At 35.8% G+C, this 27047-nt stretch overlaps 1 protein-coding gene across 1 annotated transcript in view; it reads right to left on the bottom strand.

The window, feature by feature from the left end:
- LOC141285293 (uncharacterized) overlaps window positions 1-27047 on the bottom strand; it is a 47240-nt gene that overhangs the window by 1329 nt on the left and 18864 nt on the right. Inside the window, exons 10-14 of the mRNA XM_073818323.1 lie at window positions 26244-26657; window positions 1594-1851; window positions 1234-1479; window positions 896-1141; window positions 101-358 (exon numbers count right to left, since the gene is read on the bottom strand). Of these exons, the coding sequence (XP_073674424.1) occupies window positions 101-358; window positions 896-1141; window positions 1234-1479; window positions 1594-1851; window positions 26244-26657 (1422 nt within the window). The remainder of the gene's footprint in view (window positions 1-100; window positions 359-895; window positions 1142-1233; window positions 1480-1593; window positions 1852-26243; window positions 26658-27047) is intronic.

Here is a 27047-nt window from a genome sequence, read left to right as displayed (position 1 = left end):
AAATCATACACAGAACCACTGTTAACAAACACACACATACATGACTGAACAAAAGAACACTTATATTTATTATAATATCAGGGCTGTTAAATAAGTAAACCTGAGCTGTTTGACTTTGCTGAGTAAAGGCAGAAAGCTCTCTAGCTTCTCCTCTGGTATGGAGGTCCAGAGCAGATTGAGTTTGACAGTGTTGCAGTGCTCTAGAGTGAAGAGCAGGGCTGCACAGTGAACAGAGTCTAACTCTCTGCCATTCAGATTGATGTCATTTCCTGCGGAACTCATCAGACTGTACACATACTGAGGAAAACGAGTCTCATAAATCTCCGTAATGATGGACAGAGTGAAGCTGGGGCTCAGCCTGTGGAGAAAAATATCACTAAATGAAATCTACTTGAATCAAAGACACTCAATAAATGCAAATCCCTAAACTGTAAAGTACAAGCATCTCAATGACTTTATTTGATGCAACTGTTATGATGATATCAGCTTGTAAGCTGAACTGGAAGGCTGTTTTGCCATGGGAATTTCTAATGAGTTTTAAATTGAACTAAAGTAAACTACATAAGGACTGCAACTACCACAAGAATGTTTAATGTGCTTGACAAATTGGACAGCTGTTGTAGTTCTTGTAGCAACATGTCAGCAAAGTGCACAATGGTTTCAAAAAGCACATTTGAGACATGACTGTGTTATTTATGTTGTAAAATAAAACAGAAACCTATTTTTCAGCATTAACAACAGACTATATTTTAATTATAAATTGAGTAAAATAAGGCTTAAAAGGCATTTTAAATTCTAAAAGGAACTTGTGGCTCAAAAATAGCAATTCTCTCCCAAGTTTTGTAATTAACTGTTTACGTACTGAAGAAGCTGTGTTCTTGATGGATTTATTTACCGTTTCAGCTGAATTCTGTCAAACAGTGGCAGAAGTTCTCTGATGTTTTCACAAGAGATTTTGCTCTTTCTGAAGTCCAAATTCAAATTTCGAGCTTGATGTTGCAGCAGGTAATGAATCACATCCCAGGTCAGTGAGCAGGAAGTCAGATCTTTAGACACCTTCTTCAGAAAGCAGTTTGTCAGTTCATCATCTTGTGCTTCATGCACCACTGAAACCAACTGCTGAAGAGCCTCTTTAGAGAACCTGGGCACATACAGAATAAAACTTCAGTCCGTTTGTAAAACAATTTAATTCAATCACAAAACATGGGCCAAGCCACTGAGCTGAACAAAGACCTGATAATCAGAGGTTCCTGGAGACCCAGTAGGGTTGTTAGAGACAGAGCCTCTGATGTACACTCCGTGAGATCCAAACACTGAACAGATAACAGTCTCAGGAGAGATGTCAAGCTGCTCAGGATAAGAGCGAGATTTTGCTTTGAGTCTTTTGTGACCAGTGAAAGCTCCTCTGTGGCCAGTAAACCAGGACCCTTAAATGACCTCAGAGCTTTGACCATCTTCACTGACATATTGTTTTCCAGACTGTCAAAAACAACATCAAAGATCATGAGAAGCATTCACATTACAGATTCCAGGATGTGTTCAATCACAGAGATGATTTAAAAGGTTTATAGAAAAGCTTGAGGAATCTCAAACCTCAGTTTTTGCAGGTGTTTGATGTGTTTGAAGAGCAGATTGAGTCCTCTGACAGAAATGGCTTGTGGCTTTAGAATCAGGTTTATTTTTGTTGGTGAAAGGCCCAGAACTCTCCCCACAGATCTGCAGGTGCTGCTGGGTAATTTTCCACTCAGTGTCACAGTGAAGTCTAAAGCCTGGAGCAGAGGAGTCACCTGATCTGCCTTCACTCTGGATCCAAACACTTTACATACTGAAGGGATGAACTGCTCAGCATTCCTAAAATATAATCATACTAAATAGTTACAATAATGTACAGTTATCATGCTCTGGTAATATCCAAGCAGTCTTGTCTTAAATTAAAATATTTACACCGTATAAAGCTCACATCATTTTTTGGGGGGAAAAAACATTTTATTTACAATAGTCAAATAAAAGGCTGTATTTATCAGACCTCAGTTGTGAGATGTAGGGCAGACACTGGAGGAATCCCTTTACTTCACTCTCTTCATCTGTCCAGTCTATCAGCTCTACTGGTTTCTTCTCTGTTTGGAGTTTCAACACTTCTAGGAGGATGGAGCTCTTTCTCTCTGAGAGCTTTATTCTCCAGACTGCAGGAGCTGACTGATAAATTGTTTGTAATGTTGGAAGGACACTCCTGCCTGTTTGAGTCTCACAGTTCTTCACATGTGAACAAAGGTCCAGCAGGAAATCACACTGAATCTTGTAAAAAAAAACATCTAAATAATCCTCATTAAAAGGGAAAGATGCGTAGCTGCACACAGATGTTAATAGTTCAGTGTAATTGTCTCCTTTAATTGCATCAAACTCTGATGCTGAAACAATCAGTTTCAGTAGAAACTTAACAGCAGCTTCTCTCTCGAAGTAATCAATGTCAAACCTGTAGAGACATACAAATAATTATCACTTCAATGTTCAATGTACAGTATGAACAAAAATATTGCAGGTGACAAATTACATTATTTTAATATAAAATACATATGAGAGCTGACTGAATTAATTTCAAAAGATTAATTGACAGTTCGTTTTTTAGTTGTAGTTGCCGGTTGTGTAGCGTGGTATGTAAATATAATCCTAAAGTGAATAAATAGTAAAGTGTTTAGTATTGGCTTAATCTTTTGAAATCTAAAATACATATTAAAATTTTAAATAATTTTCATTGAAAAAAAAATCTAATTTAAAATACATGTAATAGGCACATATTCAGTTGATATGAAAATAAATCCAGGTCATACAGTGTCTGTTCTGTTCAGACATTGTGTTTATGTGCTGACTATCATGGCGGTGAACCTTTAATAAACAGCTTTATTAAAGTCAAGTATTGTTATATTTTATGCCACAACACATCAGTAATCACATTCACATGCACTGTTCATGTTTGATGTTAGTCAGACTAAACAGACTAAAACTATTTTTACTTTTTTAATTTGTCACAAAAATCACATAATTGTTTTCCCCTTAAATTCAACTAACCAAAGTAGGTAATGTGATTTTAGTTTTTCTTCATCTACTATGTATCCATGTAAATCATTTGACAATTGGCCTTATCATTGTGCACATGCTCTGAAAGACAGATAATGTGTAATGCACTTTTAATCCTGTAAATATTCGATTATGTATTGTGAGGAATACTTGAACAGAGAGATGAAGATTGTAGCTTTACTATGCAAAACACACTGTAGAGTAGCTTGATTGTGACTGCAAATGTTAGCATACTGTGTGCTGCATGAAACTGCTACAATAGAAACATATGAACACAATCATGAATTCTGTGAAGACAAATAAAATTATAATGTTGCAATGTGCAGAGCTGGATAATATGACATACTGTATGTGACCCATCATATAAATAGACAGCTGAGTTTTCCCAGCTACTGTTTGTTAGGGTCTGAATGAAGAATGTTTACCTTCCTTTTCAATATAATCATAAGATAAATAAGTCCTTCACTGAGGTTATTTTCCTTATGTCTTCTAAAAATTAGTCTGATGTTCAATGCGCAAGACCCAATTTGTTGTGGCGTTGTGCACTTTTTTTTGTAACTTTGTTTGCAGCTCTGCTTTTGAAGATGCACAATCGGCACTCAGTTTGAGCTTGTCCAAATTAATTGCTTACATTTACAAAATGAGCCAACAATAGCAGAAATGAATCTTTTTAATTAAAGTAAAGTCAATATTAATGAAAATAATCATTCATAAAAATGGAATTAAAATGTTCAATGAAATCAGAATTTTTAATAATCAGATCATTTTAAGCGATTGTTGTTTAATATAGTTTTATAAATAATATCTTTATTTGTTCTAATGTCACAAGTAATAATCTCAAGGTTTACTGAGTTTTATCTGATTATTTGATTCTTTTGTCATGTGGGTTTGGTGAAGTGAACTAAAAACATAATTTTATGCGTGTCCTTCAAACTGACCCACAAGTTAATCAGGAAATGTCAAGAAATAAATGTTAGCATCTGAAACAGGGATGAACATCTTAAATAGGTCTATAATTTGATCAGGGATTATTATATGGGCATTTGTTTACTTTTATAGGTTAAAGTTTTCAGTTGTTGTTAGAATTACTTTATTTTAATAAAATATATTTTACAACAACAACAAAAAAAAAAAAGACACACAAAACAACAACAACATTTTACTTTGGTGTTTGAAGCACTACTGTATACAGATTCTTCTGATGACGGAGTCCTGTCAAGGCACTAGTTTTGAGTGTTGCTCTGGCAAGCTAAAGCAAATTTTTACAGTGAAATAAAAAAAAAAAATCCATGGACCCCCTTATAATTATGACAGTGATTAAGCGCATCCTAAGACAAATGTATACGTTTAGATCCCATTGGAACTTCTGTTCAAATTTTTCAGGATTATGTTATTTATTTATATTTCAATTAAAGTGGTGTTGTGTCCTGTATATTATATTACATCAATGTGTGCTGAAAACATATACACACAATTACACAGGACAACAAGACAAACAATGACCACAGAGAAACAAACACAAACTCAGAGAGTCTCACCTCAGTTGTGAGATGTAGGGCAGACACTGGAGGAATCCCTTTACTTCACTCTCTTCATCTGTCCAGTCTATCAGCTCTACTGGTTTCTTCTCTGTTTGGAGTTTCAGCACTTCTAGGAGGATGGAGCTCTTTCTCTCTGAGATGTCTATGATCCAGACTGCAGGAACTGACTGATAAATTGGCTGTAATGCTGGAAGGACACTCCTGCCTGTTTGAGTCTCACAGTTCTTCACACGTGAACACAGATCCAACAGGAAATCACAGTGTTCTCTGATAAACATCATCTTATACTCATAATCGTAATCAAGTAATTCATCATTATAACAGAGAAATGTTCTGTAGCTGCACACAGATGCTAACAGCTCAATGGAATTCTCTCCTGTAGTTGTCTCACACTTTGAAGCTGCAACAGTCAGATTCAGTAGAAACTGGGCAGCAGATTTCCTCTCATAACTGAAATCAGATTCATGAATTCTGTGGAGAAAACAAAATGATTAAAAGTTAATGTCCAGAGCTGGATAATTTACTGTATGTGACCCATCATATAAATGGACAGATGAGTTTTCCTAACAGTTTTTTAGGGCCTGAACAAATAATATTTATTTTCATTTTAAATTAATCTAAAATAAGTATTTGATTTAGGTTATTTTATATATTTGGTGTGCAGAGCATTTTTTTTTACTTTGCTTGCAGCTCTGCTTCCAAAGATGCATAACTTAGCGGCTACTTTGGCAGAGAAAGTACATACCGGCACTCAAATGAATTGGTTACGCTTAAAATGAGTTAAAAATAGCAGAAATACACCTTCAATGAAAATTATAATTCATGAAAATGAAATAAAAATGATAAATAAAATCAGAAATAATTTAAGGAATTGTTGTTATTAATTTAGTTTATACATATGTCCTTATATCTATTTTTTTCTAATGTCACAAATAATAATTTCAGGGTGTACTTGGTTTAACACGATTCTTTTGTCATTTGGGTTTGGTCAAGTGTACTGAAAACAATCCTTGTTACATATGTATTTCAAATTGACCCACAACTTAATCTGTATATACTTAAATAAATGTTAGCATCAAGATAAACAGTTTAAATAGAATTACAATTGAATCAGGGGATGTTATATGAGCATTTGTTAACTTTTATTGGTTTAAGCTTTAAGCTTTATTGTTTTCTTACAAATGTTGCTAGAATGACTTTATTTCATTAAAGTAATGTTACAAAAAAATAGAAACACTACAACAAAATTCTTCAATTACTTTGGTGTTTGCAGTATACAGCCCCCTCTGATGACAGAGTCCTGACAAAGTACTAGTTTTGAGTGTTGTTGCATACACACATGCATGCATACTTTATTAATTATTCTGGACTCTGTTTTAATGGTTAAATTAAATTGTAGTAATCAGACAGCATGTGTAATTAATTGAAACCATAAAACTTAATCTTGAAGTTATCAATGTCAAACCTGTGTAGACACACAAATAATTATCCCTTTAATGTTCAATGTACAGTATGAACAAAACTATTGCAGGTGAGAAATTAAATCATTTAAATATAAAATACATATGAAAGCTGACTGAATTCATTTCAAAAGATTCCTTGACAGTTTTTTAGTTGTAGTTGTGTAGAGTGGTATGTAAATATACTCCCAAAGTGAATAAATAGTAAAGTATTTAGTATCGGTTCCACCATTCGAAATCTAAAAATGTAGGCAATTTAAATAATTTTCACTGATTTTTATTTTATTTTATTTAAAATACATGTAATAGGCACATATTCAGTTGATATGAAAGTAAATCTGAGTCAGACAGTGTCTGTTCTGCTCAGACATTGTGTCTATGTGCTGACTATCATGGCAGTGAACACTTAATATACAGCTTTATTAAAGTCCAGTATTGTTGTATTTTATGCCACAACACATCAGTAATCACATTCACATGCACCGTTCATGTTTGATGTTAGTCAGACTAAACAGACTAAAACTATTTTTATTTTTTTTAAATTTGTCACATAAATCAAACAATTCGGTTTTTCTTAAGCTCAACTAACCAAACTAGGTAATGTGATTGCAGTTTTGCTTCGTCTAATATGTATACATGTTAATCATTTGACAATTGGTCTTATCATTGTGCACATGCTCTGAAAGACAGATAATGTGTAATGTACTTTTAATACTGTAAATATTCGATTATGTATTGTGAGGAATACTTGAACAGAGAGATGAAGATTGTAGCTTTACTATGCAAAACACACTGTAGAGTAGCTTGATTGTAACTGCAAATGTTAACATACTGTGTGCTGCATGAAGCTGCTACAATAGAAACATATGAACACAATCATGAATTCTGTGAAGACAAATAAAATTATAATGTTGCAATGTGCAGAGCTGGATAATATGACATACTGTATGTGACCCATCATATAAATAGACAGCTGAGTTTTCCCAGCTACTGTTTGTTAGGGTCTGAATGAAGAATGTTTACCTTCCTTTTTAATATAATCATAAGATAAATAAGTCCTTCATTGAGGTTATTTTCCTTATGTCTTCTAAAGATTAGTCTGATGTTCAGTGCGCAAGACCCAATTTGTTGTGGCGTTGTGAACAGCATTTTTTGTAACTTTGTTTGCAGCTTTGCTTTTGAAGATGCACAACCGGCACTCAGATTGAGCTTGTCCAAATTAATTGCTTACATTTACAAAATGAGCCTACAATAGCAGAAATGAATCTTTTTAATTAAAGTAAAAGTCAATATTAATGAAAATGATCATTCATAAAAATGGAATTAAAATGTTCAATGAAATCAGAATTTTTAATAATCAGATAATTTTTAAAGGATTGTTGTTTAATATAGTTTTATAAATAATGTCTTTTTTTTGTTCTAATGTCACAAGTAACAATATCAAGGTTTACTGAGTTTCATCTTATTATTTCATTCTTTTGTCATGTGGGTTTGGTGAAGTGTACTAAAAACATCATTATATGCGTGTCCTCTAAACTGACCCACAACTTAATCAGGAAATGTCAAGAAAGAAATGTTAGGATCTGAAACAGGGATGAACATCTTAAATAGGACTATAATTTGATCAGGGATTATTATATGGGCATTTGTTTACTTTTATAGGTTAAAGTTTTCAGTTGTTGTTAGAATTACTTTATTTTAATAAAATATATTTTACAACAAAACAAAAAAAAGACACACAAAACAACAACAACATTTTACTTTGGTGTTTGAAGCACTACTGTATACAGATTCTTCTGATGACGGAGTCCTGTCAAGGCACTAGTTTTGAGTGTTGCTCTGGCAAGCTAAAGCAAATTTTTACAGTGAAATAAAAAAAAAAAATCCATGGACCCCCTTATAATTATGACAGTGATTAAGCACATCCTAAGACAAATGTATACGTTTAGATCCCATTGGAACTTCTGTTCAAATTTTTCAGGATTATGTTATTTATTTATATTTCAATTAAATTCAAGTGGTGTTGTGTCCTGTATATTATATTACATCAATGTGTGCTGAAAACATATACACACAATTACACAGGACAACAAGACAAACAATGACCACAGAGAAACAAACACAAACTCAGAGAGTCTCACCTCAGTTGTGAGATGTAGGGCAGACACTGGAGGAATCCCTTTACTTCACTCTCTTCATCTGTCCAGTCTATCAGCTCTACTGGTTTCTTCTCTGTTTGGAGTTTCAGCACTTCTAGGAGGATGGAGCTCTTTCTCTCTGAGAGGTCTATGATCCAGACTGCAGGAGCTGACTGATAAATTGGCTGTAATGCTGGAAGGACACTCCTGCCTGTTTGAGTCTCACAGTTCTTCACACGTGAACACAGATCCAACAGGAAATGACAGTGTTCTCTGATGTCGTCATCATCATAAATATTATAACAGAGAAATGTTCTGTAGCTGCACACAGATGCTAACAGCTCAATGGAATTCTCTCCTGTAGTTGTCTCACACTTTGAAGCTGCAACAGTCAGATTCAGTAGAAACTGGGCAGCAGATTTCCTCTCATAACTGAAATCAGATTCATGAATTCTGTGGAGAAAACAAAATGATTAAAAGTTAATGTCCAGAGCTGGATAATTTACTGTATGTGACCCATCATATAAATGGACAGATGAGTTTTCCCAACAGTTTTTTTGGGCCTGAACAAATAATATTTATTTTCATTTTAAATAAATCTAAAATAAGTCTTTCATTTAAATTATTTTCTATATTTGGTGTGCACAGCATTTTTTTTTTTCTTTGCTTGCAGCTCTGCTTCCAAAGATGTATAACTTGGCGGCTACTTTGGCAGAGAAAGTACATACCAGCACTCAAATAAATTGGTTACGCTTAAAATGAGTTAAAAATAGCAGAAATACACCTTTAATGAAAATTATAATTCATGAGAATGAAATGAAAATGATAAATGAAATCAGAAATTATTTTTAAGGGATTGTTGTTATTAATTTAGTTTATGCATACGTCCTTATATCTATTTTTTTTCTAATGTCACAAATAATAATTTCAGGGTGTACTTGGTTTAACACGATTCTTTTGTCATTTGGGTTTGGTCAAGTGTACTGAAAACAATCCTTGTTACATATGTATTTCAAATTGACCCACAACTTAATCTGTATATACTTAAATAAATGTTAGCATCAAGATAAACAGTTTAAATAGAAATACAATTGAATCAGGGGATGTTATATGAGCATTTGTTAACTTTTATTGGTATAAGTTTTACTGTTTTCTTACAAATGTTGCTAGAATGACTTTATTTCATTTAAGTAATGTTACAAAAAAATAGAAACACTACAACAAAATTCTTCAATTACTTTGGTGTTTGCAGCACTACTGTATACAGCCCCCTCTGATGACAGAGTCCTGACAAAGTACTAGTTTTGAGTGTTGTTGCATAAACACATACACGCATACTGTATTAATTATTCTGGACTCTGTTTTAATGGTTAAATTAAATTGTAGTAATCAGACAGCATGTCTAATTAATTGAAACCATAAAACTTAATCTTGAAGTTATCAATGTCAAACCTGTGTAGACACACAAATAATTATCACTTTAATATTCATTGTACAGGATGAACAAAAATATTGCAGGTTACAAATTAAATCATTTAAATATAAAATACATATGAAAGCTGACTGAATTCATTTCAAAAGATTCATTGACATTTTTTTAGTTGTAGTTGTGTAGAGTGGTAGGTAAATATACTCCCAAAGTGAATAAATAGTAAAGTATTTAGTATCGGTTCCACCATTCGAAATCTAAAAATGTAGGCAATTTAAATAATTTCACTGAAAAAAAAAATCTAATTTAAAATACATGCAATGGGCACATATTCAGTTGATATTAAAGTAAATCTGGGTCATACAGTGTCTGTTCTGTTCAGACATTGTGTCTATGTGCTGACTATCATGGCAGTGAACACTTAATATACAGCTTTATTAAAGTCAAGTATTGTTGTATTTTATGCCACAACACATCAGTAATCACATTCACATGCACTGGTCATGTTTGATGTTAAACAGACTAAAACTATTTTAATTTTTTTATTTGTCACATAAATCAAACGATTCAGTTTTTCTTAAGTTCAACTAACTAAACTAGGTAATGTGATTGCAGTTTTACTTCATCTAATATGTAAACATGTTAATCATTTGACAATTGGCCTATTGTGCACATGTTTTGAAAGACAGATAATGTGTAATGTACTTTTAATCCTGTACATATTCGATTATGTATTGTGAGGAATACTTGAACAGAGAGATGAAGATTATATCTTTACTATGCAAAACACTGTACAGTAGCTTGATTGCGACTGCAAATGTTAGCATACTGTGTGCTGCATGAAGCTGCTACAATAGAAACATATGAACACAATCATGAATTCTGTGAAGACAAATAAAATGATAATGTTGTAATGTGCAGAGCTGGATAATATGACATACTGTATGTGACCCGTCATATAAATGGGCAGCTGAGTTTTCCCAGCTACTGTTTGTTAGGGTCTGGATGAAGAATGTTTAACTTTTTTTCAATATAACCATAAGATAAATAAGTCCTTCATTGAGGTTATTTTCCTTATGTCTTCTAAAAATTTGTCTGACGTTGAGTGCGAGACCCAATTTGTTGTGGCGTTGTGAACAGCATTTTTTGTAACTTTGTTTGCAGCTCTGCTTTTAAAGATGCACAACCGGCACTCAGATTGAGCTTGTCCAAATTAATTGCTTACATTTACAAAAAGAGCCTACAATAGCAGAAATTAATCTTTTTAATTAAAGTAAAAGTCAATATTATTAAAATATTTAATAAAAATGTTTAATAAAAATCAGATTTTTAAATAATAAGATAATTTTTAAGGGATTGTTGTTTAATATAGTTTTATACATAATATAAAACTATATTAAACAACATTAATTAACTGGTTGGGCCACCCTTAGCAGCAACAACTGCAATCAAGTGTTTGCGATAACTTGCAATGTGTCTGTTACCACAGAATTGTTGTAATTCAGCCACATTGGAGGGTTTGAGAGCATGAACAGCCTTTTAAAGGTCATGCCACAGCATCTCAACAGGATTTAGGTCAGGGCTTTGACTGGGGCACTCCAAAGTCTTCATTTTGTTTTTCTTCAGCCATTCAGAGGTGGGTTTGCTGGTGTGCTTTGGATCATTGTCCTGATACAGAATCCAAGTTCGCTTCAGCTTGAGGTCGCGAACAGATGGCCGGACATTGTCCTTCAGGATTTTCTTGGTAGACAGCAGAATTTATGGTTCCATTTATCACAGCAAGTCTTCCAGGTCCAGAAGCAGCAAAACAGCCCCAGACCATCACACTACCACCACCATATTTTACTGTTGGTATGATGTTCTTTTTCTAAAATGATGTGTTACTTTTACGCCAGATGTAATGGTACACACACCTTCCAAAAAGTTCAACTTTTGTCTCATCAGTCCACAAAGTATTTTCCCAAAAGTCTTGGGGATCATCAAGATGTTTTCTGGCAAAACTGAGACGAGCCTTCATGTTTTTTTTTGCTCAGCAATGGTTTTTGTCTTGGAACTCTGCCATGCAGGCCATTTTTGCCCAGTCTCTTTCTTATGGTGGAGTCATGAACACTGACCTTAACTGAGGCAAGAGAGGCCTGCAGTTCTTTAGATGTTGTTGTGGGGTCTTTTGTGACCTCTTGGATGAGTCGTGGCTGCACTCTTGGGGAAATTTTGGTCGGCCGGACACTCCTGGGAAGGTTCACCACTGTTCCATATTTTCGCCATTTGTAGATAATGGCCTTCACTCTGGTTCGCTGGAGTCCCAAAGCTTTAGAAATGGCTTTATAACCTTTTCCAGACTGATAGATCTCAATTACTTTCTTTCTCATTTGTTCCAGAATTTCTTTGGATCTCAACATGATGTGTAGCTTTTGATGATCTTTTGGTCTACTTCACTTCTTCTTCTTCTTCTTCTTCTTCTTCGTCTTTTTTAATGGCGGGTGGCAACCGGCATTTAAGGTGCATATCCGCCACCTACTGTGCTGGAGTGTGGGACAGAAATGTAAGCATCTAATCACGGTATGACTCAAAAAAAAAAAAAAAAAAAAAAAAAACCTTTACCTTCTTCCTACCTTTATAATTACTTTACCAATCAATTAAATCCTTTTCATTAAACCAGTTTCTCTTAAAAAGTTAAACAAATCTCCCATTATCTGCTCTCCGATTTTAAAAAGATTTTTAAGGCTCAACATGTTTTCTCCAAACTTCAGTACTTCCTCTTTTAATTTTATCCTTTGTTTTTCATATTTGACACATTCACTAATCACATGTTCCGCTGATTCCTCTCCCCTTCCACAATCACACATACCTGAAGGGTGCTTTTTTAATAAATACATAGTTTTATTTAATCCAGTATGTCCTAATCTCAACCTTGAAATAATGCTACTTTCTCTAGCACATCGACCTGTAGGTTTCCTTTTCCCCACTTCTTGCATAATATTGTATAAATGCCGCCCTTTCTTTCCTTCATCCCATTGTCTCTGCCATGTCTTCATAACATTTTCCTTTATTTTAACTTTAACTTCAGCTTTACTTACTGCCACTTTTGTAATTCTGTCAAGTTTCAAAGCTTGCTTAGCCAACATATCTGCTGTTTCATTTCCTTCAATCCCCCTATGAGCCGGAATCCACATAAATCTGACCGCTGCATTAATATGCTGCAGTCTGTATACAGTCTCATATATTTCGTACACAATATCAAGTCTGTTATTAGATTACACCGACTGAAGAGACATTAATGATGATAGGCTATCAGAGCAAATTAAAACCTTGGTAATTTTGTTTTGTTCCACCCACTGTAATACCCTTAAAATAGCTAACATTTCCACAGTAAATACTGTCAGATGATCAGAGGTTCTTTCCTTAACATTTACCTTTAGTTCTGGAATAGTGAATGCAAAACCGGTAAAACCACTCTTAGGATCTTTTGAGCCATCCGTAAATGCAGCTATAAATGAATTATATATAGACCTTATTCTATCCTCCACTTTTTCAACCCAGTTTCCTTTCCCATTAAGTCTTTTTATTTCTCCTTGAATATAGAAGTCTATAATTAGTGGTGAAAACAACCAAGGCGGCGTCCTTGAACAAGGAACAGTAGGACTGAACTTACTCTCCTGCAATTTCATTTCAATTGCTATTTTACTAGATGCCCAAGCAAAGCATTCTGTCTTAGCCTTCCCACTTTCCCAACAAGGGGTAAGACACTTAACTGTAGGATGCCATCTTTCATTATGACCTTTTAGATTGGCCCAATAATTCATCATCAGTTGCTCAAATCTTAAGCTTAATGGTAGCTCACCCACCTCCACTTGCAATGCGCAAGCCGGTGAGGACCTTATTGCTCCACAACAAATTCGCAGTGCTTGATTTTGTATACTTTCCAGTTTCTTTAGTGATGTTTTCGACGCAGATCTAAACACTATACTTCCATATTCCATCACTGGTCTTATTAAAGCCACATACACCCCTCTTAAGGCTCCTTTACTAGAACCCCACTCTATCCCAGTTAAGCACCTCATTATATTTAAAATCTTCTTACACTTTTCCTCTACTTTCCTTACCTGCTCTGTCCAAGTTAGTTTAGAGTCAAATGTTACCCCTAAAAACCGAAAGGAATGATTTCCATACAGTAACACCTTAGCATCTTTATCCCTCTTTTGAGTAAAAACCATCATCTTTGTTTTTTCCACTGAAAATTTAAAACCCCATGCATAAGACCATTCTTCAATTAAACCTACTGCTTCCTGTATCTTCTCTTGTACTAAAAGTAAGTTCTTGCCATTTTTCCACAGGGCAGCGTCATCAGCAAATAATGACTTCCCAATATCATACTTTATTTTACTAAAAACATCATTGATCATAATAGAGAAAAGTAATGGGCTTATCACACTACCCTGCGGGGTCCCATTATCTACTTTAAATTTATTAGACACTGAAGCACCAATTTTAACCTGAATATACCTTTCAAATAGAAAACTTTTGACCCAATTAAAAGCTCTTCCCTTAAAGGAGATCTTGAATGTAGTCACGATAAGTCGAATGTCGAGCACGAAGGAAACTACAACCTGATAAGTTGAAAACCTGATACGTTCCTTCCTGCTCGTCACTCGACTTAACGTGACTACATTCAAGATGGCGACGGCCGCTAAACTTCTTGCCGTTACTGTCTGTATAAATCTTCTCGTAAATAAACTACCGGTGCTTTTTATGAGTTTTCAATGTCGCGTTTTAAATGTCGGGGCCCTTGGAAGTCTACCGATGAAGTGTGGCGCTACTTTGTGCCTCGTAAATGGCGTAAAACAGTGATTTATTTACATGACTGCTTCGATGCCCCATTGATCTCATTGACAAGCTGTTGTGAGCATCGGCTAACTGACCCCAGATTTCGGACAGCAGTGGACAAGACGAGATGAGATATGCAAGGTACGTTTACACTCGGTATCATGATTCAATACACTTTAGGTCAATATCACACCGGAGTTCTCCTTTAATACCCATTTTATCTAATTTAATCAGTAGCCCCTCTTTCCATACCATATCATAAGCTTTTTCCACATCCAAGAAAACTGCCATAACCGATTCCTTATTTATCAAAGCTTTTCTAATTTCTGTTTCCAAACAAACCACAGGGTCCATTGTTCCCCGTCCTTTCCTAAAACCACTTTGGTAGGGGGATAAAAGACATTTACTTTCTATATAAAATGTCATTCTTTCTACAGTCTACTTCACTTTGTCAGGCAGGTCCTATTTAAGTGATTTCTTGATTGCAGACAGGTGTGGCAGTAATCAGGCCTGGGTGTGGCTAGAGAAACTGAACTCAGGTGTGATAAACTACAGTTATGTTTTTTGACACTTTTTTTTTTTTTTTTTACACAGGGCCATGTGGGTTTGGATTTTGTTTTCCGTTCTTAATAAAAAATTTAATTCAAAAACTGTATGTTGTGTTTATTTGTGTTATCTTTGATTAATATTTAAATTTGTTTGATGATCTGAAACATTAAAGTGCGACAAACATGCAAAAAAAAAAAAAAAAAAAAAAAAAAAATCAGGAAGGGGGCCAACACTATTTCACACCACTGTATAACGCATTATTAATAAAATTTGGGTAATACTGTAACGCAATCTATAGTATTTGCACAAGAGACACACAGTGATAATTTAAATGAAGCTGATTGGAATAAATGTGGGATGGCACTGTAGTTTTAAGTCATAAAACAAATACAAGTGCTGGTGTTGGAATTTTTTTTTTGCAAAGAATTTCTTTCCGATATGTTATGAGGTAGAAGAGATTGTGAGAGGAAGGCTTAAAGGTTATTGCAAAACAGTGGCGGCTCCTGACAAATATCTCTGGGGGGCCAGCTGTTGCGATGATGGCAAAGATAACCGCTTTAATGGGTAAAATTATGGTAAAATTCAGATAGCCAATTTTACAGCATTACATTGCATTGTTTGATTTGGTTTACCTGTTCCTAGATGGCAACATCAGGCATGAATTGTAAAAACTGTACAGTATTTTGAATAGCTATTTTAAATTTATCGCAATGGTCTCAAATACACTGAAACACTTCCACCATGGCCATCAAGAGACACATTGTCATCAACTAGTTTGCCCTCTAAGAGTAAAAAAAAAAAAAAAAAAAACAATACTGCTTTACAATTAAAGACTTTTTATTTTATTTTTATGTAATTAATCAAATCTTTCCAGAACATATTTAGTATAAATTTGGCTGCCAATATGCAATCAATACAACTATTTAAAATTCAACATTTGGAGAATACAACATATAACATAAACAATGCACCATTTAATAACACACATCACTTGTATTGAAATTTTGCTCGCCTCTCTTTTAATACCTGCTTAATATTTAAATTTGGTCTGGGTGGTCCTAATTCTTTAAAGCCAATTTATTTACATTGTTTCGACGACTGAATGGTAAATCCCTCAATGACACGATGGAGTTCAATTTGCTAGCCATGATGTTGATGTGGGTCTGGCGGTCTCGCTACCTGCGTGCGTGCTGTACATCTTCGAACACGCATCAGTGCGTATTACGATATCACGTTGGGGCAAGCCCTCCCTGTGCCCATTGAAATGCATTGTAGGGTCCAAAATTTGAAAAAAATAAATAAATAAATCACACAATATAACTCTATGAGACAGGCTGGGGCGATTTTCATCTGACTGAGATCGCCTCCTCTCTTTTTTTGTGTGGGTCAAGGAGGGCGATGCACTATCGCCCACCATGGGGCAGCCACCCCTGTTGCAAAATATGATAAAATTTCATTTATTCTAATAAATAAGTATGCTTCTGTATTGGCAGTTGAAAGAATGGAATTTTAAGAGATCCTAACTAATGTATTACAAGATTGTGATCCTGAATTTTATCTTATTCTGGCTGGGATTTTAATATTAGATTGAATATACTGTTTTAAACATCAGTTACGTTATCAGTTAAGTTATGAGATCAAGCCCTTTAAATCCTGTTACCTTTTCTGATCATTCAATGGTGACAGCTAGTGTTTTAACTCTCTAAAAAGAAATAGTGCACATTTAATTTTTAATAGGGTTTTGTTGGAAGATTCACATTTTAAGGATTTTTTTTTTTTTTAAATGGAGGGGCAAAAAGTAAGTTTTTAAGCATACAACAATGGTGGGAAATTGGGAAAAAACAAATATAACAGTTGTATTGTATGATATTGTAAAAATGCTAAATTTGCTTGAAGTAACAGGGAAAAATTTGTATTTTAAAATTTTAAAAGAAAAAAAGATTTTTCTTGTTTGTTGGGATAAGCGTAAGGGGCCTTAATTAGATCTGGTTTCCAGGATTTGTCTTAGATGGATGCTCCCTCAAATTTCTTTTTTGGTTTAGAAAAGAAGAATGGCCAAAGTAGATTGATTCATTGTCTAAAAGATGCTAATGGACAGGAGCTAAGTGAGGCATCAGATATACGTCGGAGAATTGTTGAGTTCTATGAGGAATTATATAAAAGTGAATATGTGGAAGACAGACAATTGTGTGAAGATTTCCTGAGTGACTTACCGCAGGTAGAGGAAATAGCTAAGGCGAAATTAGTGGCACAGTTAACAGAAAATGAGTTACATGAGGCTTTGCCAGGACCACCCTCGTGCAGATGTTTCAACGCCTGGGCTTGGTAAACTTGCAGGGTATCCATGTTGTGCAGGGCAGTGGCAGCCTGTCCAGCAGCGTGGTAGGCCCTGCCCGCGAGAGCGGACGAGAGCTTTCACACCCTGGAAGGGAGATGTGGCCGATCCCGCCAGGTGGCAGCGCCCCTCGGGCATAAATGCACCGCGACCGTACGCTCAACCTGTGGGACCATCACATAACTCTTGGCTGCCCCGCCAACGAGGGTGGCAAGGGGAGAGGAGCTGGGGCGTGAGCGAGTAGAATAAGGCGCCCACCATGATTTAACCAGCTCCTCGTTCGCAATGAACGCATGAACCATCCATGAACGCTGCCTCAGCGTGTTCTCGGCCCAGGCACGTGAGGCAGTGTTCATGTCCGTCCAGCGAGGTGAGGAAACTACCACACCCAGAAGCGCACAGTCAGAAAGACATACCAGGAAAATGTCTTTCACAGCCGTGAGAAATTCTTTTTTTTTTAGATCCCGGTTTGCCCAGGGAGGAACCGCGGCACAACTGTGCACTCGAATGGGGCTGCTCGCTGGTGTGCAAAGGCTTTGCTTTTGCTGTGAAAACAGCAGCCCGCGGGATCACGCTGGTGGCTGCCAAATGCTCTTTTAGAAATACTCTTTTAGTTGGCAGCATGCCAGCGGAGAGAGTGAGAACTCTTTGGTTTTTTTTCTTTTAGGTTTGTCAGCTCGGTCATGAAGGCTCCGAAGCGAAAATCTGAATGAGTGGCTGCATGCCGCCATCTTATATACCCGTATGTACGGGGGAGTGGCTCAGCATGCAAATACCATTCGCCAATGATCATTGGCCTTTTGAATAAGGCTCGGAGATGATTGGTCTCTAAGGCGAGTTCCCATATGTAACGTCGTAGTAAACGACTGAAGGGGAACCATGTTTGCCAGGGGGATTAAGGTGGGTTTCAGGTGGAATTAAGTATTTGGGAGTTTTTTTGGGTAATGAGCAGAATGTTAATATAAACTGGGAAGGGGTAGTCGAAATGATTGAAGGAAAATTAAGTGGAAGTGGCTACTCCCCAGAATGTCATATAGGGGGCGCACACTCATAATTAATAACTTGGTGGCGTCTTCCCTGTGGCATCGTCTGGCATCACTCGAACCAACTTTGGGTTTGTTATCAAAGATACAAGCATTAATTGTTGATTTTTTCTGAAACAAACTACACTGGGTTCCACAATGTGTTCTGTTTTTATCAAGAGATGAAGGGGGACAAGGGCTTGTTCACCTAGAAAGTAGAAAAATGGCTTTCAGGTTACAGTTTGTGCAAAAATTTCTTTATGGCGAAAATAATACATGGAAGGCTGGAGCAAGTCTCATATTGGAGAGAGTGGGAGGAATGGGACTTACCAAAAATCTTTTTTGGACCAAGTGCATGGAAAAGGACTTGAAAGATTTACCCTTGTATTATTATAGTGTTTTGAAAACACTATAATTTAAACTATAATAGTTTTCTGAAAATATCAAGGAAGACACCTGCATTGTCATTGTTTTGGCTCCTGGAGGAACCTTTAGTGAAAGGAGCAAGATTGGACATTGTTGAAAAGTCTTTCTTTGGAATAACCCAAAGTTTGAGAAATGCGAAAGTGGTCACCTTGGGACGACTGTTAAATATTTGTGGATGTGACTTTAATAGAATTGATGCAATGGCACAGTGTCTGCGAATAAAATCAAAGAGGATAGCTGGAGCTTTTCTGGACAGAGTTAAAGGTTGTTTACCTGAAGAAGAGTCTGATAATGAAACACAATAAAGGACTTGTGCTTGACAAAAATGCCTCTTTCCCAAAGATGGATATTTCACCAGATTTTATAGAAGAAGAGTTTTCTCACTCATTGTTTAATGATATGAGAGAAAAGAGTTTGGAAATATGCTCAATTTTCTGGAAAAATTTTTACAATGAGAGTGTCAAAGTGTTGAAAAAAATATAAATTAAAGAGTAAAAGAGACATCCCCTGAAAATCACACTTTGTTGTTGATGAGAATTGTAAACCTGTATGGAGAATATTATATAAACCACCATTGACCAAAATTACTGGAGACTATATATTTATATATATTAGGGGTGTGACAAGACACTTATGTCAAGAGACTAGACACAAGACTGGGTTCACGAGAACGAGGTGAGACAATATTTTGAAACTTTTTTAAAAGAAATCCTCAATGATGAAATATACAGGAAAAGTTTTATTTTATTTAACTAAAAACACAAAATGCAAAAAAATGTAGGTGCATTTTGATATGAACTTGTACTTTTTGAAATTAAACTTTTATTTTAATGAATTAATTAATGAATATGCAGTAATAAACATGTAAACTAAAACTGCATGATTCTGGATAAATTGAAAAACTATTTTCTTTTATAAATTGAAGATCATGAAAATAAAGGAATATAAATCTAAACAAAATTACATAATTTACTAGTGGTTCTGACAGAATGTCTATATTTGAATGTCTATTTTTTTTAAATGAAGGAGTCAGTGTCTCAATTAATAAAGACTTGTTTCACTATTGCAATCTCTTGAATGTATAATTCAATGATAAATACTTTTTTAAACTGGCAGTTGTCACCACCTCCTGGCGGAAGAGGATAAGCGCTACAATACATACGTGTTAAAGGAACACTCCACTTTTTTGGAAATAGGCTCATTCTCCAGCTCACCCTGAGTTAATAAGTTGAGTTTTACCGTTTTGAAATCCATTCAGCCGTTCTCCTGTTCTGGCGATATCACTTTTAGCATAGCTTAGCATAAATCAATAGTAGCATAGCATTCAAAAATGACCAACGAGTTTCAATATTTGTCCTATTTAAAACTTGACTCTTCTGTAGTTAAATCGTGTACTAAGACCAGCGGAAATGTAAAGCTGCGGTTTTCTAGGCCGATAGGATTAGGAACTACACTCCCATTCCGGCGTAATAGTCAAGGAAGTTTGCTGCCGTAGCATGGCCCAAGCAGGCACAGTAATATCACACAGCGCCTGAAATTAGATCCCAGCTAGGTAACTTCCAATACGACCGGCACTAAGTTCATGTAATTTCGATTGTTGCAGCTGTCAGAGTTGCAGCTGGTTAATTTGATAGTGGCTGGATTTACCTGTGTGTGATTAGCTATGGTTATGTGCATTGAAAGGGGCTGTGATAGAAGTCGAAGACTTATTCTACTACCATGTTTCATAGAATTCCTACGAAAAAAAAAAAGCAATTCCGAGTAATGAATCAATGGCTGGCTGCTCTGACCATAGATCTCAAAACAACGTTAGAAACGATCAAGAAATGGCGTGTTTGCTCCGAGCATTTTGAACCAGATGACTATTTTGATAGTTTTACCGGTACTACAGCACTGCGACTAAAGGACACGGCCATCCCAACAATCTTCAGAGTACAGACAGGACAACTAGGAGCATCGCCCATGGCTGTAAGTGAAACATGACTAATTGCTATTGTTGTTGTTGGCTAACGTTACCTGTGAAATGCAACCCCTGATGACTAAGTTTGGGCGAACAGTTGGCTTAGTATTTGCTATGACCAAATTCCATGTGTGATTGCAAAAGAAAGTTATAGCGAACAGTCGGTGGTGTTTTAAAGTGAGTTTTGAGTAAAAGTGTTCATCATGAATATAAGCCTGAAAATGCAAACTGACAGTATGCATTCAAAATCTTTATATTATATATTGTAGTGGTTGCAGGAATAACTTACTCTTGCGACAGCTGGCCATTAGGTCCACTCGGCATGTGACGTTTTTCCAGTTTATTTTGTCAAACCGGGAAAAAAAAAAATCTACTACTGCAGGATGCAGCATTGCATCCAAGTCCTCGGATGTTGCGACACATGCCACATCCTCATCAGGTAGATGGACCTTTGCCATCGATGGCAAAACCTGGTCCCACTCGCGACAACACAGGCACTCACTTTCAGTCGGCATGGGTTGGCAAACCCCACCAGCTCGAATCTGCTCTCCTCATCCCTTCTGTCCCAGGCAGTTCAGACACGCTTTCTTGTCTTTCTCGTTCGAAAACCTCAGCTTCAGTGAATTCTCGTTCCAATAGATACTGTTCAGGATCTGCACCAAAGTAAATATCTTCTAAATCGTCTCTCACAAATGACTCCTTGGTGAGGAACGCTGCCTGTGCATGCAGTTGGTCACGTTGGATATGTTGACGGAAGTAAGCATTTGCAAATGTGCTGTGTGATATTACTGCGCCCGCTTCGGCCATATTACGCCAGCAAACTTCCTTGACTATTACACCGGAATGGGAGTGTAGTTCCTAATCTTATTGGCCTAGAAAATTGCATCTTTACATTCCCACCGGTCTTAGTACACGATATAACTACAGAAGACTCAATTTTTAAATAGGACAAATATCGAAACTCGTTGGTCATGTTTGAACGCGATGCAACTGGTCTAATAGGATTCAATGATTTATGCTAAGCTATGCTAAAAGTGATATTGCCAGAACAGGAGAACGGCTGAATGGATTTCAAAATGGTAAAACTCAACTTATTAACTCGGGGGGAGTTGGAGAATGAGCCTATTTCCAAAAAAAGTGGAGTGTTCCTTTAAGATGCTTTGGTTTTGATCGCCACTGTAGACAATAAGTGTTCATATCCAAACTGTAAGCTTTTATCCAAGTACTTATGTCCTTTAAATGTCTGTAACGAAGAAATAATGATGATTATTTGGTTAAAAAGATTGTTTGTGTTGCCCTTTCTGGATCATGAATGCAGATTTGAATGTATTCAATACCTGTTTCACATCCTAAGCGTCAGTGGAACCTGTCAAACAGTTGCAATTGACACAGATGAAGCGTTGTCATTCAGGAATAAGATCACATTGGTGTTTGAATAGAGATCAGTATTTTAATGATTCATCATGCAGCTCTAATGTAAACACTGCAAAATGTTTTGCAATGATATCGTCACTTTCTCGTGAGACCAGTCAGATAGGGACACATCGGATCTCGTGATATCTGGTGTGGCGCGCTCTACAAAAGTTAATGGAAAGGAAACCGAGATGACAGAAATAAAAGTAAACACACCGCAGTTTTGAATGATCTATATGACCAAAAATGACAAGAGTAGGCAATTTTTGTTGTTGTTGTTTGTTTTTGGTGTTCGATCACTTCGGAGCCTCACGCACACACATACAGAAATGCAAACGTTGCAGCCTGTTCATTTTCAGAATAAAATACAGTCAACCAAATATAATGTAATTTAAATAGTGTATACTGCTTATTACAATCTGTGCCATTCAGTCTAAGCTCAGGCCAAACACATATTTGCTCATGAGAGGAGGAAGTTTTTTTAAGAGTGTTAATTATAAAGCCTGGTTTACATAATAGTTTGGCATTCAAATACATAACGAATATGGACACATTTAATTGGCTTTGTGCCGAATGAGAGGTAGGCTGCGTGAGATTTCACTTTAAAGTAGCTTAATTCGTTTTGTCTTGTTTAGCAACTTATATTCTTCATTCTTGTTTTGTTTTGAAAACCATTTAAAACCATTGTGTTTATTGTTTGTACATTATAACATTTCGCTTTATTTACCGGTGTTATTTATTAATGTAATAATGTTGTTTGTGCTTATCTGTGTTTAACCTAAACTACAACTATGTTAATGTAGACCTACATACTTGTACCTAAATATGATTTTAGAATGTTATGCTATATAGACCAAATTACCCTCCACTGGATCTATGAGCAGCAATAAACTACATTTTGGCATTTTAGAATGCCTAGTCATACTTCTGTGTATATTTTGATGAGTAAGTAAGTCAAAAGTATTGTAACTTATTACAATTCAGAGACAGTAATATTGTAATGTAACTACTTTTAAAAGACAGTAACACTTTGGAAGTAACTTGCCCAACACTGGAAACAACTACCAATAACAAGCAGTCCTACAACACGTTCATTAAAAAGAGTACAGCATTTTAAAATGTGAGTGGGCTTTTGATGTATTATAAAAATAGAACTAAGTTACAACCAACCCCTCAACATCATTAGAGACCACAAACAACTATCATTAATAAATCTAATTATAGTATAACATGAAAATTAGTCTATGGGATTAAGCTATTGAATTAGTATGAAGGTAAAACTGTGTCAGAGAGTTACTGTTTGCTGACAACCACGAGAGTGAACACTAAATCTACTGCTCCATTAAAGTCAAGTGTTGTTGTGTCCTGTATATTACATTACATCAGTGTGTGCTGAAAACAGATAAACACAATTACACAGGACAACAAGACAAACAATGACCACAGAAAAACAAACACAGAGAGTCTCACCTCAGTTGTGAGATGTAGGGCAGACACTGGATGAATCCCTTTACTTCACTCTCTTCATCTGTCCAGTCTATCAGCGCTACTGGTTTCTTCTCAGTTTGGAGTTTCAGCACTTCTAGGAGGATGGAGCTCTTTCTCTCTGAGAGCTTTATTCTCCAGACTGCAGGAGCTGTCTGATAAATTGGCTGTAATGCTAGAAGGACACTCCTGCCTGTTTGAGTCTCATAGTCCTTCGCATGTGAGTAGAGATCCATCAGAAAATCAGACTGATTAACCTGATAGTCATCATTATAATAATAACCCTCATTATAGGGGAAAGACGTGTAGCTGCACACAGATGTTAATAGTTCAGTGCAACTTTCTGCTGTATTTACTTTAAACTCTGATGCTAAAACAATCAGATTCAGCAGAAACTGTACAGCAGCTTCTCTCTTTGTCCAGGTGAAAAATCTGAGGAGACACACATAATAATAACTTTAATTTTCAGTGTATGACAATAAGAAATATTAAAAGTCACTCAAGGAGTTACATATAAAACATATGAAAGCCTGTGAAGAAATTCTTTACAATCCACATTAGAACTATTAATATAAAAGTTTATTATTTTAGTTCTGGTGTACGGATGTGCAGAGTGGTGCGCTGAAGGTCTTATGTTGAGAATATAATCAAGTATTTCAATACGTTTGTATTATGAATCCTTAATTAAATGTTAAACAAAGTTTGAGTAATTTAACTTTCTTAAACCCTTAAACTCATAATACTAGTACAAGTATAGGAATTGCATCATTGTGTGATTTTATGAAAATATTATATGTGTTGGAGGACAAATATTGACATACATAGTATCTTTTGAAAGCTTACAATCTAAGCTTTCAGAATATATGCATCGTTTTAGCACTTATGTTACATAACATAAAATAATAAGGTCTGATTTCGCTCGCCATAAACAAGCCACCCCTCGTGAAGATCGACGTAATAATATTCATATTCATATGGCTCAAACTTACCAAACACAGATGAGTCAAATATCAAATGAAAGCTCTCATTCCCAAAAATGTGATTATTATTTATTTAATCGATCAAACACATCACAGAGAATTATGATCAAAAGCATCACAACAATGAGAATAACTTCTGTAAACACAAACATTTATGTCATATTCCTGCTCCATTTTTTGCTTCGGTGCGCTAAAAGTGGCCACAAACTTTATATCAGCACTTAGATTAGGTTGTTATCTTTAAAATGAGACTATGTTCACTTTTCTGTGAGCTTGTACGGCGACACAGCTTTACAATATATTACAGATGGAACGATCAATGTGCAGAGTTAAATGGTGTACTAGTTTTGCCTTAACATGTTTGTATTGAAGGGTGATTATGTCATCATGTAATGTGTCATATGTCTGAAAAGCTCCCAATAAGATCTGTCTAAAGAGACATGGATCAAACTCCTACACCAATCCGTTTTGGATTTGTGCCTTTCCAAACATGTGGAAGGAGCGTGCACAGAACTCAAAATGCGTAACGCCCCCTAGCGCACTAGCGGCCAACTCAATGCAGAGTTGGGAAACTATAGATTGTGAACAAATACAAAAATAATGAAGAATTATTCCACCCATGTGTTAAAATTGTAGGTGTTTTGTGTAAAATGCAACCATTTTTTATCCATTTAGCCCACTGGTCTCAAACTCAATTCCTGGAGGGCCACAGCGTTGCACATTTTCACTCCAACCCTAATCAAACACACCTGATCCAGCTAATCAAGATCTTCAGGATTACTAGAAACTCCAAGCAGGTGTGAGCTGAGCTGGTTGGAGCTAAACTCTGCAGAGCTGCGGCCCTCCAGGAATTGAGTTTGAGACCTCTAGCCCAACATATGTGGAAATGGTCCACTTTTGAATTCAGGTATACCTTATCTTGCTAAATGGAGACACTTAGAGGACATATTGCCTACATTCAAATAAATCTCAATGGCCCGGTTTCACAGACAGGGTTTAGACTAAGTCAGGATTAGGCCATAGTTCAATTAGGACATTTAAGTCATTTTTATAAATGTGCTTAGAAAAAAAACAAACATTATTGGTGTGCATATTGAGACAAAACAAAGGCACTGATATATTTTAAGATCAGTCTGTGCAAGTTTCTTTCAGTTGAAACAGCTCAGACTTACATTTTAGTCTAGGACTAGGCTTAAGCCTTCTCTATGAAAGCAGGGGAATAACTTTTAAAAACAAAATGTTACAAAGAAAAAAAAAATCCTCTGTTACCTGGCACCTAGTGAAATCAAAAGAAACTTTCTGCAGGATGATGGGCCAAACAGTTCTTAAAAACAGACTTTAAAATAAAAACTTCAGAATTTGACATTTTATTTGTTTATCATAAAATTATGAAAAAAAAAATACAATAAACTGTTTGTCAGACAGTTCCAACTGTGTTTGTGTGACGACTATCATGACTGTAAACACTTTATCTATAGATCTATTAAAGTCAAATGCTTTGTGTGTCCTGTGCATTACATCATATCAGTGTGTGCTGGAAACATGAACACAAGCACACTCTACATGTGACAGACAATGACCCAGTGAAACAATAAAACAGTCTCACCTCAGTTGTGAGATGTAGGGCAGACACTGGAGGAATCCCTTCACTTCACTCTCTTCATCTGTCCAGTCTATCAGCTCTACTGGTTTCTTCTCTGTTTGGAGTTTCAGCACTTCTAGGAGGATGGAGCTCTTTCTCTCTGACAGCTTTATTCTCCAGACTGCAGGAGCTGACTGATAAATTGGCTGTAATGCTGGAAGGACACTCCTGCCTGTTTGAGTCTCATAGTCCTTCACATGTGAATACAGATCCAGCAAGAAATCACATCTCTCATAATTTACAGATGACAGCAGTATTTTCACAGTTTCTTCTATTGTCTCTTTCTGGTGGAGAGCAGCTTGTAGACACAAATCCAGTATGAATAATTTTGTTCCTTTCTTCCAAGATTCAGCTGCTTCATTCTGTGGTACAACAAAACTAAAAAAAAAAAGAGTGAACAATATTCTGTTAGAGGAGAAAAAAGGAGGATGTTATTCTGAAAAAGAAAAAAAAAATCAAATAACAATGATTTGCTGAAACAGTCAAATAGAACTTAAAACAAATCAGATCAGCTGGATAGAGATGAGCACTTCAACCTCTGAAGGGTTTTGGTGAGAATCAGTGTGCTGGGCCTGATCAATTATGAATATGTAAATTATTAAAAAAAATATATAGAAAGTAAATAAAAAAATTATGCCTGGTAATAATAATCCAACACCTTTAGTGTCATTTGTGATGGTGATGGCAGACTGGCTGATGAATAAAACTCCCACAGACTGTCTCAGGAAAGCTTTTTATTCTACTCTGTTTAAGAACTAGTCAATAATT

The sequence above is a fragment of the Garra rufa genome, chromosome 14 (genome assembly GCF_049309525.1).
Source record: "Garra rufa chromosome 14, GarRuf1.0, whole genome shotgun sequence".
In the NCBI taxonomy this organism is placed as follows: domain Eukaryota; kingdom Metazoa; phylum Chordata; class Actinopteri; order Cypriniformes; family Cyprinidae; genus Garra; species Garra rufa.
This window is presented reverse-complemented; position numbering and strand designations above follow the sequence as displayed.